General features: G+C 58.2%; 3 protein-coding genes and 2 non-coding genes across 5 annotated transcripts; 1 reads left to right on the forward strand and 4 right to left on the reverse strand.

Annotated features, from left to right (window-relative positions):
* Positions 1-85: 85 nt before the first annotated feature.
* On the reverse strand, positions 86-4,206 carry LOC133262796 (E3 ubiquitin-protein ligase TRIM39-like). Its single transcript, XM_061442311.1, has 6 exons — positions 4,199-4,206; positions 3,633-3,696; positions 2,229-2,345; positions 1,828-1,850; positions 1,515-1,630; positions 86-678 (listed from the first exon to the last, which is right to left on the reverse strand). Exons 1-6 carry the CDS (start codon positions 4,204-4,206, stop codon positions 158-160), a joined length of 849 nt encoding a protein of 282 aa, XP_061298295.1. The 3' UTR covers positions 86-157.
* A 5-nt stretch (positions 4,207-4,211) lies between these two features.
* LOC133262788 (zinc finger protein RFP-like) lies at positions 4,212-8,317 on the reverse strand. Its single transcript, XM_061442303.1, has 7 exons — positions 7,858-8,317; positions 7,053-7,145; positions 6,194-6,424; positions 6,026-6,048; positions 5,653-5,768; positions 5,283-5,312; positions 4,212-4,934 (listed from the first exon to the last, which is right to left on the reverse strand). The coding sequence occupies exons 1-7, from the start codon at positions 8,293-8,295 to the stop codon at positions 4,339-4,341; spliced, it is 1,527 nt and encodes a 508-aa protein (XP_061298287.1). The 5' UTR covers positions 8,296-8,317; the 3' UTR covers positions 4,212-4,338.
* Positions 8,318-8,882: 565 nt separating this feature from the next.
* TRNAK-CUU (transfer RNA lysine (anticodon CUU)) lies at positions 8,883-8,955 on the reverse strand. The gene has a single exon. It is a non-coding gene; the product is annotated as a tRNA-Lys (tRNA).
* Positions 8,956-9,140: 185 nt separating this feature from the next.
* Positions 9,141-9,213, reverse strand: TRNAV-CAC (transfer RNA valine (anticodon CAC)). Its single transcript has one exon. It is a non-coding gene; the product is annotated as a tRNA-Val (tRNA).
* A 525-nt stretch (positions 9,214-9,738) lies between these two features.
* On the forward strand, positions 9,739-14,278 carry TRIM41 (tripartite motif containing 41). The gene is made up of 6 exons (XM_061442285.1): positions 9,739-10,560; positions 10,988-11,083; positions 11,400-11,630; positions 12,148-12,170; positions 12,495-12,622; positions 12,905-14,278. The coding sequence occupies exons 1-6, from the start codon at positions 9,751-9,753 to the stop codon at positions 13,420-13,422; spliced, it is 1,806 nt and encodes a 601-aa protein (XP_061298269.1). The 5' UTR covers positions 9,739-9,750; the 3' UTR covers positions 13,423-14,278.
* Positions 14,279-14,425: the final 147 nt, after the last annotated feature.

Consider the following 14,425-nt stretch of genomic DNA (forward strand, 5'->3'; position numbering starts at 1 on the left):
TGGGTTAGGGTTAAGGGATGCTGCCCTGGATTGGGGTTAGAGGATGCTGCTCTGGGTTGGGGTAGAGGACACTGCTCTGGGTTAGGCTTAAGGGATGCTGCTCTGGTTTAGGGGATGCTGCTCTGGGTTGGGGTTAGGGGATGCTCCCCCCAGTGTCTCACGGACACAGCCTGAGCTGGGACCTGGCCCCCACCACCCAGAGCCAGGGCCGGACCCTCTCCCCGGTGAATGCCGCTCGGGAGAAGATGAACATAAGCCCCCCTTCATCGGCATCGAAGAACGCCACGGTCCCGCCGCCGTAATCCAGGTGGACGCTGACCCTGCGCGGTACCCAGCGCAGCGGCAGCAGCGTCACCTTGCGGGCGGTGAGGGCCCGCACCTGCCCCCCCCACTTCTCCAAGCCCCAGATCCCTCCCTGCGGGCAGAGGCTGAGGTGCCCTTTGCGGTGGATGGAGTCCCGGGCCACCCCCAGCGCCCAGTCCCCGCTGTCGCCCACCTCCACGTCCCAGCAGTGCCGCCCGGCCGCGAAGCCCTGGCAGCCCAGCACGAAGGGCCAGTAGTCAAAGCGCTCCGGGTTGTCCGGCACGTCCCGGCGGCCCGCGCCGCGCCGCACGCTCTTCCCGTCCTCCGACAGGATGAGGTCGGGATGCGCAGTGTCCGGGTCCAGCGTCACGGTGGCTGCGGGTGCGGGACAGGGGGTCAGAAAGAGGGTTGAGCCCCGCCAGGGATGGGGGGAGAGCGGAGGAGGCAGCAGGACCCGGGCTGGTATCCAAGGGGAAGAAGCATCCCAAATGGAAGCATCCCAAATGGGAGCATCCCAAGGCAGAAGCATCCCAAAGCAGGGAAATGTTCTGTCTGTGAAGCAGAAAAGCTGGCTTTAACCCCCAAAGGAAATGCACACAGGAATGGCAACGGGCTCCTGCGGACTTCAGGCTATGCTGGGAGAAGAAAGAAGGAAGGGAAGGGATGTGGGTTGTCTCCTGCACAACCACAGGACAAGACCAGACCGGTTCAGCTGAGCTTGAACAACAAAAAGACCTAAGAGCTGGCACTGAATTAGGCCAACCAATTTCCATGTTCATGGAATCAGTTGGCTCTGCCCTGGAGGGGGGGTTCTTCCAGCTGCAGGGCTGGGAAAACCCGTTGGGTTGTCCTGATTTTCATACCCCTCCTTCAGCATCTCTTTTGGGCGCTTTGTGTTCCACCTTCACCTGACAGGTGCGGCTGCTCTTGTGTTCTCATGCTCAGCCCTTTCTGGGATTGCAATAGGCCGGACGGGGAGCTCCAGCAGGAGCATCCTTCAGGAACCAGGGCAAAACATGGACAATTGATAGTGATAAATGTGGGTACCAACCTTCTGACCAGGAAACCCCTTTGTTCCCCGTCTCCTCCATCCCAGGGTTCCTCACTGCAGCATCTCCATTCCCAAAGCATATCCAGGGTGATCTATGGGCAGCTCTTCCAGCTCTCCCAATACAGGTCAAGCAGTTCCCCTTCCTCAAGCCCTTCCGTACCTTGCAGCTTCCTCAGGGTCTCCTTCAGCCCTCCGTTCCTCCAGGAGAAGTGACAGGATCTCTCTTCTGACTCCGGAGAGGCATCTGCTGGGAGCTGGAAAGTCGCTTTTCCACATCTAGGGAAGAGGAAAACCTCGCCTTTGGAATCGTCACCACCGGGGGAATCTGGTGCCACCAGGAATGAGGTGATGAACACATAGTGGTGGTGGTACCCAAATGCCCTTCCAGACCCCCTGAAGCAGCCACCATGGGCATTGCTCCACCATGGCTCTTGGAAAACCCCATGGAACAGCCTTTTGGAGAGGCCACATACCTGCTGACGGTGCTCCTTATGTCCTGGGGGAAGGAGAAAGAGAAAAAGAAGCTCAGTGTGGACTCTTCTTACAGCACAAGATGCCTTGAAGGAATGTGGCCACAGGCTGCTTCCCCAGCTTCAGCCCATGGACCTGATGCTCTGGGCTGCCTGTCACAGGTGATGCTCCTTGCACTATCACATTCCTCTCCCCACCCCATAGGGAACCACCAGCCCCCACTGTTCCTTCTACAAACCACTGATTTCACTCTCATCATTCCAGGCTGCAAATCCCCCTCCCTTCATCCCCTTGGGATCTGCAGATCTACAGAGGGAATAGAAGCAAAGTGGGACTGGGAAATCCCAACCAGGGGGGATTTCCCCTCCCCATAAACCCCTGTACATGGGATGAATTCACTCACCGGTTGCTGGTTCTTCTCTTCTCGCCCTTGTGCCTCGGTGTCCAGCTGGGAATTCTCTGGGAATTTGGTGGCATTTTTGGCTTGCCTCTTCTCAATCTCATTCTTCAGGTCTTCCAGCTGGGAAAGCAAGAAGAAAAAGCCTTTTTGGGACCTGCAGCACCAGGGCTCAGCTTCTTCCCTCCCTTTGGAGATACAAACGAAGCGGCAACAGGGTGGGAAAAGCCTTTCCTACAGGAAAACGTCATTCAGGAGCCCAAATCCCCATCGTTTCTTTCCCATTAAACCTGATGCAAAAGAAGCCACCATGAGCTTGGGGTGAAAGCCTTGATGTCCCCGTGCTCACCATCACATCCATGCTGCAGTGCAAGCAACAAAGAGCGAAGAACTGACCCTGAGCCCTTGTGTCACTGCCCAGGGACCTCGATACCCACCAGGCCCTCCAGTTTCCTGCACTCCAGGGTTCTGTTCCTCTCGGAGACCTTCTCCCCCTCCAGAACAGCTTCTGAGCTCCACCTGAAGCTCTTCCAAAGTGAACTTGAAAGGCCCAAACCTGTTAGGGTTTATCCCTTTGATGGGGCTGGATCTTTCCCTTCCTGTTCCTCCCCAGTGCTGGATAATAGACCTGGAGCAGGGATGCGCTGAGCCTGTGAGTCAGGTCTGTGTGCCATGGCAGGGGGTGGGGATGTGCTAGGAAGGAATCAAAGCACCTTCTATCCCGAGGGCTGCCCCTTCCTGCCTCTCCCTTCTCTCTCTTTAGGGATGGGAATTAGGCAAATCCATCCCCCAAAAGATATTTCAGCCTCTGGGAGCTCTTGGTGCAATCATGGATGAGGAAAACGGGGAAGGAATTGTGCGACCAGAGGCTTGTAGGTGCTGGAAGAGGGGCTGGGACTCAATGGGGCACAATCGGCACCCAGGCCATGGATGTGCCCATCAAGAAACCCCATCCTGGCTCCAAGCTCGCAGGGGATGTTTCTAAGCCATTTATAACCCTTTGATAAGCTCCATCAATAGATATATATCTGCATGGCAGCACCTGGGAGGAGTGGAGACCCCACTGAAGGGATGAATCCCATTGCTTGGCCAGCATTGGAGGTGCAAGTCCCATTCCCAGTGAGCTATTCCCATCAGAAGGACTGGAAGCTTGGGTCTGCTTGGCTCCCACCCTGCTCCTTTCATCTCAATGAGAAGCCCACAGTTGTGCCCTGGAAGCACCTATGGAACCTGGAAAACCAGCTGGAGATGTCTGCAGGCTGCATCTCCAGGTTAAGGACACCATGGAAGAGCTGGGACAGAGCTCGGAAGGGAGCAGGGACATGGAGGGAGCTGCGGGGCTGGAGGAGGAAGGGAAACGTGGATCTCTACCTCCCATCAAGCAGTTCCAATGGGATCTAGGGGTTGCACCTTGTGTTCCTGAGGAGCGTGGTGGGATAATGTGTGTCTGGAGGATGCCTCTTCCTCTTTGGGGCTTTCTCAGCAGAAATCATCAATTTTGAAGGAATTCATCCAGGTGGGATTGTTTCCCTTTAGCTCCCAGTTGAATGGCTAGAGGCCCACCGGGATGAGGTGGAAGGGTAAGCACCACCCTGAATACCCCTCTTTGCTGTCCCAAAGGCTATGAAATGCACCCATAATAATCCACCCATAGCAAGGCAGAGAGCTCAAACCAAAGGGTTATTTTATTGAAGCCGAACATAGGAATGTGGCAGAGGTTGGGATCAGCTCCCAGAGCAAGGCAGTTGGCTGGGAAAGGCCACCTCCCTTGGGAAAACAGGCTCTGGATCTGCCTTGAGATTGGTGTCAGGAAGAAAACACTTCGCAAAGGGATTTAAACAGGACGATTCAGGCCATTAGAGCCAAAAATAAGCTCTAAAAGAAAATCAAAGCCCTGAGCGTTCCTTCAGGATTCTCCTCCTTCTGATGAGCTGTCTCCGTCCCCTCGTACTGCCTGATCCTGTTGGTGTCCCCACCTCCCCATCCTCATCCCACAGCTCCCAATGGACGCAGAGAGGAGCTGCAAGCCCCTTTGCCGTGATGCCGTGATCACCCTCAACAACAGCATCACGCAGGAGGTGACCCTGCTCTTAGGGTCTGATGCTTGACACCCACCTCAAGGACAGATCCGGAGCGGGAACCTGAACCCCACCCAGTCCAGAGGGGCCATGAGCTGCCCACTCAGGGGCTGCTCCTCAGAGGGCAGGGCTTGGCTGATGTCCTGCAGGCGAGCGCCCATCCCCATCTTGAACCAGGGCAGGAGCCTCTCCCCGTTGAAGGAGGCTCTGGTGTAAACCAGGAGGGGAGCCTCGTCGGCAGCACTGAAAAACGCCACCCGGCCCCCTTCATAGTCCAGGGACACCCGGATCCTGCTGGGGACGGGGCTCGGGCGCGCGCTGGCGCGGGGGGACGTGAGGGAGTGAAAAGCCTCCAGCGCCCAAACCCCCTCCTTGGGCGTGAGGCTCAGGGGTCCCTTCCTGGGGATGGATGCTCGGGCCACCCCCAGCGCCCAGACCCCCCCCTGCCCCACGTCCACGTCCCAGAAGTGCCTGCCCGAGGTGAAGCCCGGCTGCCCCAGCACGCAGGGCTCGTAGTTGAACCTCCATGGGGTGTCCTGCACGTCCTGCGCCTGGAGGTGGCCTCGGGCTTCCCTGAGGTCCTCGGAGATGTGGAGGTTGGGGTGAGCCGTGGAGGGGTCCAGGGTGACGTTGGCTGCAGGACAAGGGAGGGGACAGAGGTGGTTTTATCCCTCCCAGCTCTGGATGCTGCATGGGGGGCATGGGGAGGAGTGGGACCACCCTTGGGATGCTCCTGGGTGGAAGGAGAAGGGGGGGAGGACAAAGGATGGAGCACGGGGAGGGGATGGTGGGAGATGCATGGGGGGGGAAGGGGAAGCACAAGTGCTCTTCTTTCTTTGGCTCCCAGGGGGGTATTTGGCTTTACAAGGACCATATATCCTACCCCCTGGATACACCAGGATGCTGTCACCCTTCCTCTACTGCATTGTTATCCCATGGGAATCTCTCCCACAAGCCAAACCCACCTCTGCCATCGACTTACTTGGCTCTTGCAGTTTAAACATCAGGCTGTCTGCAGAGGAAAGAGATTTCACAGCATCAGGTATAGGGGTCAAAGTGGCTGCAGCTCCATCCTATAGGCTTGGGATGGGAGAAAAGCTAATGGGAGACTTAGGGGGGATACTGAGGGGTGAGGGTTGGGTGGTGCAAGGCTCTTGGGAGAGAAGGAGCCTCCTCTGCTGAGCTTGTTCTTCTCTTCTCCCCCCACTGCAGGACAGGCTCCCGATGTCCTCCTCCGGGTAAACCCCATCTGCATTCACTCACAGCAGCCACCAGGCAGGTTTTGCTTTAGCACAAACCCATTGTCCCCAAGCACCCAAAGCACCACCCCAGCTCCCAGCCCCACTCCGCACCTTGGCACCTCCTCAATGTGCCCCTCACCAGGACATTTCTCTGCACGAAGTCCTCGAGTCTCCTTTCCAGATGGGAGGAAATCTCTACCGGGGGCTTGAACTTCATCATCTCACAGCTGGAAAGAGCAAAGGCTACTGCTGAGATGTTCTGCTGCCATTAAACAATGCAGGAGAAGCCATGGGATGGGCTGAGGATCCTTATCCAGGAGCATATCAAGCCCCCCTTTGCCCTTTCCCTTCTCTTTGCAGTTGCCTTCCCCCAGGCCATCGCTGGAGGGATGTTTCTGAGCCCATTGTGCTACCACTGCACCAACGTGGTTTGAAACCCCGACCTCAGCGTTCCCTCAGCAGAGTGAGGAGGAGCCGCGTTTACCTCTCCAAGAGTCTTCTGATGTCCTAAGGGTGGGAGGAGAGAGGAGACACAGGAAGAGGCACGGTGGGTGTTGTGTCTTCTGTGTGTTCTTATGGCCATGGGGTGACCCCCGCCCCTCCCCAGCAATGCCCCATAGGGATGAATGGGGTCTGAGGCTCCTGTCCCCACCTGCAGGAAGAGGCTCGGGGGCTGCTGGAACGTGCCCTCCATCTCCCACAGGAGGGTGTCGAGGTGGGACATCTCCTCCGAGACCTTGGCCGCCGCCTCCTCCTGCGCCCGGGCGATGGCGCGGTCCAGCTGCGCCAGCTCTGCCAGCAGGAGGCGCTCTTGCTCCCGCAGGAACCGCTGCAGCTGATGGAACTCCCCCGCCATCCTCCTCCCTTCGGTCCGGGTCCGGTCCTGCCCGGGGCGGAGCAGGGCTCAGAGGGGCAGAGACCCCCCCCCATGCACGGTGCGAGCTCCCTCTGATTCCCTCAGGGGTCATTCTCCCATCTCTCCGTTCCCATCAGTGTCACATCCCCGCCCCGTGGGGCTGCAACAACCCCAGGAGGAAGCACAGAAGCCCCCGGAGAAGCTCCAAAGGATGGGCAGGAGATGATGGAGCTGCAACAAGACCCCACCAGGCCCAAGGAGAGCAGATCAGGGCCTCAAGGCTGGTTTCGGGTACCATGTCCTCAGTGATGCTCAGTAAATGTGAGGGTGCGAAAGGCCTTGCTATGGATGTGGGACTATCCAGGAGGCTTTGCATGGAAGCAAAGCCAAGAGATGGGCTCTGCCAGAGGGGGATTTATAGGATATAGGGGAAACCCCTCCCAGCCATGTCTCTATACAAGCCAATGGGTTGTTTGCTCCCAGAGCAGCCCCGGTGTTATCAGCCCAGTGCAGCCGATGTGAAACCCCAGCAGATAAACTGGGGCTTGGCAGGAGCCCAGGGCAAAGGGCTCCATGCTCTACAGAGCAAATACGTGGGATCTGGCCCCAAAAGAGCAGGGGGACGCATGATGGTGCTCCCCATTGGGGCACCCACCAGGTATGAGCTCCGCCTTCCTCCGGCTTTCCTGCTTTCCAGGTACTTTTCCCTCTCCTCCCTCCGAACCTGCAGGCAGCTCAGGATTTCTTCCTGGGGACAAAGAAGAGATGCTCTTGGAGGGGCTTTTCCCACTGGAATCACTTTTGCCCTTGTCTCCCATGGGAGAGGCTTTGCCTGAACACTGGCTCCTCTGCACGAAGCAAAGCCAAGAGGAGGAGGAATGTCCATAAGTGACCACTGCAAGGAAAGAGCAAAACAGCATCAGCAGCACACAAGGCCTGTGAGAGCGAGATAAGTGCAGGAGGGGATTTCCTTCGGGAACACACAGCGAGGAGTTCCTCATGTTGACATGATGCTGGGCACTGCAGAGGGTTCTGGTGAGAAGAGGTTTGGAGCAGCAGCAAAACAAGGGGAGGAGACAGGAGAAAGTTATTTCTTTGTATTGAAACTAAAGAAATAGGGAATAAGGGGGTAAATACTTAAAATTGGCCTAAAAAATGGATGTAACCACGTTTATAAAGGGGATAAAATGAATCATCCTTTTTTTTTTTTACACGGTTTTGGGTATTTATCAGTGTCGGTCTTTCAGCTGAACCAAGCCAACAGCAGAGGATTTTCGAGAGGAAAAGGCTGGAAAAGGGACTTTCTGCTTTCTCCCTGTTGGAAAAGGTGAACGGATTCAAGTAGGGGGGTAACCTGCTGGGACCACTGCAAACTCCCAGTGTCCCTGCACTAAAACCCGACCGGGCAGCCCCCGGAACTCCCTTCCAGGCCTGGAATCCTTGGATATGTGGGGCTTTACCTTGTACTTCTCCGCAGCTTCCTCGATGGGGACCACGCTGTGGCCGCGGTGGGCACGGGCCCGGTCGCACACTACGCAGATGGGCTGCAGGTCCTCGGTGCAGAAGAGCTTCAGAGCCTCCTGGTGCTGCCCGCAGAGCGTCTCCCATCCTCCTCCTCCTCCTCCTCCGCCTGCCCCTGCCCTTCCTCCCAGGCTCATGCTGCGGGCGATGAGCGCGATGTTGGCCAGTTCGCGGCTGGGGCGGAGGCTGCGCTGCGGGGCCGGTTGCCGGCACTGGGGGCAGGAGAACGGCGCTTCCAGCCCTTCCCAGCAGCGGGAGATGCAGCCGCGGCAGAAGTTGTGTCCGCAGGGGATGGAGACCGGGTCCTGGAAGTAACCGAGGCAGATGGAGCAGGAGGTTTCGCTGCGCAGGGTGTCCGCGGGGCTCTGCGCGGCCATGGCGCTGCGATGGGACGCGCGGGGACGTTCCTCCTTCTGCTGTGGCTGTTTTCTGGGTGCCAGCGGAGAAATCAGCTCCTAACAGAGGGAATGATGTGGAGGGGAGGGATGCTGCTCCTCGCCTCCCATTGGCTTGGGTTCAGCTGGTTTGGAGCCAGATATGAGCTGACAGATAGCAGAGGGGAGGGCAGGGCTGCTCCAGCGGGGCGTAAATCCCATCGAACTCCCCGTGGGATAACCCCCTGCGCCAGGACCAGCCATGGAGCAGCACTTTACACTGACACATCCATGCGTTGTCCCTCTTCCCTTCCTCCACGTGTGCTCAAGTCGCTGGTTTCATTGCAAATGAGGAATCAAAGCTTTGCTTTCCCCTTGGAAAGCTGCAGGAAGTGAATGAATGAATCCCTCAGCACCAAAAAATGCCACCCCCATGCGAGAAGTGCTTCAGACACCCCACGGTAACTGCTCAGAGGGTTAGGCACTAGGATTGGACCCAGCCTGAACGGCTTTTGGTTGGGATGCTCTTGGAGACCCCCGGAGTGTGTGCGGAAGCAAAAATAAGATCAATAGAAGCAAAAGGAACCACGCGCCCAACGTGGGGCTCGAACCCACGACCCTGAGATTAAGAGTCTCATGCTCTACCGACTGAGCTAGCCGGGCTGCCCCTACAACGCCCTCCGGTCCCCGCCGGACTGGCAGGGACCGCGGCGGCACCTGAACCGGGACCCGGACCCGCGCGGCCCCGGGGAGCTCTTTCCCCGCTGCCCGCCGCGGGACGGGGCGTTTGAGGCGTTGAAACGCGAATGTGAAGGTGAGAAAGGAAAAATAAAGAGGCAAAAACCGAGTGTTTCTGCCCGGTTTCGAACCGGGGACCTTTCGCGTGTGAGGCGAACGTGATAACCACTACACTACAGAAACGGGGTGGGACACCCGGTGCCTCCGCTGAGCTACGAGCGTGCGGCCGCTCCGGGAGTCCTGCCGGGGGGATTCGGGGGTGGCGGAGCCCGGCGAAGGCGGGGGCAACAAAAAAAAATCTGGGGTGAGTTATAAAGGTTTAAGGTCTCCGTAAGCGGGACTCGAACCCTCAACTATCCTCTTACAAGTCTGGCGCTCTACCCCCTGAGCCATGAGGGCTGGTAGGGCGAAAGCCACGCCCACCCTCACGAGTAGTCCTCCAAGAGCACCGAGTTGTGCGGGTAGACAAACCCGCCGGCAGCCCCCGCGATAAGGGGGCCCTCAACGCGGAAGCGAGAGCCCCTTGCCATAGCAACACTTCCTGTCACGTGCCCATAGAGGACGGAAGACGGAAGCTCCGCGGCTGCTTCTGTCGGTTGTACCATAGAGAGGAGCGGCGGCGGCGGCGGGAGGAGGGACAGAGCGGCCCCGGCGGGGGCCAGAGCGGCGCTTCCGGCAGCGGTGAGCGGGAGGACTCGGTCCGGAGGCCGCGGTCTCGCTATGGCGGCCCCGGCAGCGGGCTCCGGGTCGCGGCTGGACCCGGTGGAGACGCTGCAGGAGGAGGCGATCTGCGCCATCTGCCTGGACTACTTCGTGGAGCCGGTGTCCATCGGGTGCGGGCACAACTTCTGCCGCCGCTGCATCGCGCAGCTCTGGGCCGGAGGGGACGCGGAGGCCCCGGCCCCGCAGGAGGAGGAGGAGGAGGAGCTGGAGGAGGAAGAGCTCGATGTGGAGCAGGAGGAGGAGGAGGAGGAGGAGGATGGCGCCGAGGAGGAAGAGGAAGAGGAGATGTGGAGCGAGGAGGAGGAGGAGGACCCCGAGCTATGGGGGGACCCCGCGGAGGAGGAGGAGGGGATGTGGGGCGGGGGGGCCCGGGGGGAGCTGTACTTCGGGGAGGAAGAGTACGACGAGGATGTGATGGAGGAGGACGTGGAGGAGGAGGAGGAAGAGGAGGAGGAGGAGGAAGAGCCGGCAACGACGCCCCTTGGGGCCGCTCAGCCCCAGCGGCTGCAGACCTTCACGTGCCCCCAGTGCAGGAAAACCTTCTTCCAGCGCAGCTTCAGGCCCAACCTGCAGCTGGCCAACATGGTGCAGATCATCCGGCAGCTGCACCCCCACCCGCAGCGCCTGCTGCCCCCCAGCCCCGCCGCTGCCCTGGGGGGCCCCCCCGACCGCTGCGAGCGGCACCAGGAGCCGCTGAAGCTGTTCTGTGAGGTGGACGAGGAAGCCATCTGCGTGGTGTGCAGGGAGTCCCGCAGCCACAAGCACCACAGCGTGGTGCCGCTCGAGGAGGTGGTACAGGATTATAAGGTGTGGAATGGGATCTGGGGCCCGGGGGGGCGGGGGGAATGGGGCTGTGCCGTGGGGTGGGTCTGGCCTGGCTGGTTGGGTCACTGGGAACAGGTTGGGTAGGGTTGGGATGGGGAGGATGGGAATGAAGGTGAAGCTGGATGGAGCCGTTCCAATAGGGAATACATGAGCTCAGCCAGTCCCGCATGGATGTGATGGAGTGGGGCTGGTTTGGGGTGAACGCAGCTCCTCGGCCTGCCTTAGTGCTGCACCTCCTGAAGGTGTCGCTTCCCTCATGGATGGGATGAGGATGCCCATGAGGAGCCCTCGGCTGATCCCATTGGAGTCACAGAACCTGGAGATCTTAGGGCGGTTGGAAGGGGAAGGATGGGGATGGGATGACGAAAGGCAGGGAATTCCTGTGCCTGAGGTGTGGGTTTTCCCTCAGAACAAGCTCCAGAGCCACCTGGAGCCACTGAAGAAGAAGCTGGAGCTGGTGCTGAAGCAAAAATCCAACGAAGAGGAGAAGATCACGGAGCTGAGGGTAAGATCCATGCGAGATCTGTGTCAGATCCATGTCCAGCTCCCATTTCTCAGCCTTCCACCTGCCAAGGAATAACCCACCCTTGGAGTCAGGAGGATGTGAAGTCGTGGGATTAGTGGAAAGCTCTTCCTCTCTTCCCCATGGATCTGAGCTCTTGGAGGCATTGCAGTCCCTTTGCTGCAGCCTTGGAGATCTCATGGGTTGTGGGAGCTGCTTCCCTATGGGATCAGAGCTCAGTGCCTGGGGTTTGACCCGCTGTGCTATGCGACCTGGAGCACACCTCCGGTCTCTGAGCCTGCGCTTCCCTCCCCATTAGGACAAGATGAAGCTGGAGATCAAGGAACTGGAGTCGGACTTCGAGCTGCTGCACCAGTTCCTGGTCGGGGAGCAGGTGCTGCTGCTGCACCAGCTGGAGGAGCGCTACGAGAGCCTCATGGGCCGGCAGAGCAGCAACGTGCGGCTGCTGCAGGAGCAGAGCGCGGCGCTGCGCCGCCTCTTGGCCGAGGCCGAGGACAAGAGCCGGCAGGATGGGCTGCAGCTGCTCCAGGTCTGCTTCCCTCGGGATCAAGGGAGCCGAGTCCCGATGGGACTTGTGCCAGGGAGCTGGGATGGGGTGTTCATGGGCTGGAGCAGCTCCCATAGGAGACGGGATGAGGACATGGGAGCTGGAGCAGAGAAGCTGATGGAGACCTCAGAGCGGCTTCAAGGGGGCTACAAGGGTGGGGAGAGGGACCTGCAGCTGGGATAGGACAAAGGGTGATGGAACTGGAACAGGGAAGTTCAGGTTGGAGATGAGGAAGCTCTTCCCTGTGAGGGTGGTGGGACACTGGAATGCCCAAGGAGGTTGGGAATGCTCCATCCCTGGCAGGTTGGATGGAGCCTTGGGTAACATGGTCTAGCGTGAGGTATCCTTGCCCATGGCAGGGGTTGGAACTGGATGATCTTAAGCTCCTTTCCAACCCAAACCATTCCATGATGGATGGGATTCTTCCCCTCTGGGTGCACTCTTTCCTGATGATCTTTGTCTTTCTCTTCATTTCCCACCTGGATTCCTCCTTTCCCAGGACATCAAAGGCACTTTCATCAGGTCAGTCACTTCCCATTGCTCTAAATGGCTTTTCTGGGGTGGGGTGAAAGGCCTTCATGGGGAGTTTGGAACCTGGGTGTCATATGGATGTTGGAGTGAATGTGGTGATGGGAGCTCCTAGAAGCAGGAAGATGGGATTTAGGGATGATGAGGGACATATAGGAGAGGGGAAAGGCTGGGAAAGGGATCTTAGAGTCCATAGGGATCATTTATCCCCTCCACTGGACAAGCAGCCACTTGTAGCCCAGATCTCTGCCCTCTCCTGGTGTGTGTTCCCTTCCCTGTTCCCAGTGCTCAATCCCGCTTTTCCTTCCCCTTCCCAAGATGTGAGAACATGAAATTCCAGGAGCCCGAGATGGTGCCTGTGGACGTGGGGAAGAAATACCGTAACTACTTCCTGCAGGACGTGGTGATGAGGAAGATGGAGAAAGTCTTCTACAAAGTCCCTCAAGGTGAGCGGGTTGGGAAACTCCCTGGATCCACAGGGATGGTGGGATTCCCTCTGCATGGGGTTGGGGTTCCTCTGGAAACAGAGCACCTCCTTTTCCCACCCTCTCCCTTCATCTCTTCCCATCTGCTGAATCCAATCCTGGAGTTGCGGTTTGAGGGTTAAAAGGAGGAAACGGGGTTAAAAGGAGGATTGAAGCGATTTAACCCCATCCCCAGGATTTGGGATTGGGATCCCGGATGGGGCTTTGGGCTCCCCTTAACCCCTTTCTCCCTGTGTCCCGCAGCGGAGGTGACGCTGGACCCGGACACGGCCCACCCGCGGCTCAGCCTGTCCCTGGACCGCCGCAGCGTGCGCTTGGGCGAGCGGCGCCAGGACCTTCCCGACAATCCCAAGCGCTTCGACTGGGAATTCTGCGTGCTGGGAGCACAGGGCTTCAGCGCCGGGCGCCACTACTGGGAAGTGGAAGTGGGAGGCAGGCGGGGCTGGGCGGTGGGAGCTGCCCGGGAGACGACGCGGCGCAAGGAGAAGCCGATGGGAGCGCAGCAGAAGAGGGAGATCTGGTGCGTGGGCACCAATGGGAAGCGTTTCCAGGCGCTGACGGCCACGGAGCAAACATTCCTGACGCCGGGAGAGCGGCCCCGGCGCTTCGTGGTCTACCTGGACTATGAGAGGGGTCAGCTCTGCTTCTACAATGCTGAGAACATGAGCCACATCCACACCTTCAACGCCTCCTTCCGCGAGCGCATCTTCCCCTTCTTCCGCATCCTGGCCAAGGGCACCCGCATCAAGATCTGTGCCTGATCCTGTGCTTTTCCTGCCCTTGGGATCTGGTGCTGCTTTTCCTGCCCCTTGGATCTCAGTTTAGGATCCAGCGCTGCTTTTCCTGCCCCTCAGATCCCAGTTTGGGATCCAATGCTTCTTTTCCTGCTCCTTGGATTCCATCTGGATCCTACTTTTGGATCTGGTGCTGCTTTTCCTGCCACTCAGATCTCATTTTGGGATCTGGCGCTGCTTTTCCTGCCCTTTGGATCCTGGTTTGGGATCTGGCATTGCACTTGTCTTGCACCCATTTCCTTTCCCCACCCGCTCCTCCCGGGATCCAAAGCCAGGTTTGGGTTGGAATTAGGGAAGGATCCACCTCAGAGGCAGTTTTCCTGCTGCCAGGAGCTCTTCTCTCCCATTCCCAACGGATGACATCCCGGTGGGATTCAGTGTCATGAAGCTCTTGGCTTCATTCTGAACCAACCTCCCATCATCATCTTCCCCAACTTCCATCGCTGGTTGCACTGAGGAGGCTGGATTCCTTTGGGATTCACTTCCAGCCTCCCTCAGACTCGGGCTGGTGTCCACACTTGGAGTCCATCCCGCTTTTCCCTGCGGTATTCCGTGTTTTTGGGATCTCCATCCCATTCCCCAGCACTTATCCCACGTTCCTGCTCCTGTATTTATTTTTGCTCCCTTTTCCTCTCAATTTGTCTCGGCTGCTCCCGAGATTCCAGCTCAATCCAGAGACTCGGTTGTGTATTAATCCCTCTTTTTTGTTGGTGGGGTTTTGTTCCTGTTGGCATTCCAGAGCTACTTCCAACTATTTTTGGCTAAAATGGGAATTAAATTGAGATTTAGTTTTATGTCAAATAATAAAGATTAAGGTTGTAAATCTGTGCCTTGGCCTTGGTGACATCCCAATGGAAGCTTCCAGGATCCAATTCCCAACAAAACCGGCTTTAATTGTGCCCTGGAACTGGGGTCTTCCATGGATCCATCACTGGATCTCTCATTAATTCCAACTGGATTTGGTCAAGCC

The sequence above is a fragment of the Pezoporus flaviventris genome, unplaced genomic scaffold (assembly GCF_033815535.1).
Source record: "Pezoporus flaviventris isolate CSIRO_AGI_PZ_B2104156 unplaced genomic scaffold, CSIRO_AGI_Pfla_v1 ptg000224l, whole genome shotgun sequence".
Taxonomy (NCBI): domain Eukaryota; kingdom Metazoa; phylum Chordata; class Aves; order Psittaciformes; family Psittacidae; genus Pezoporus; species Pezoporus flaviventris.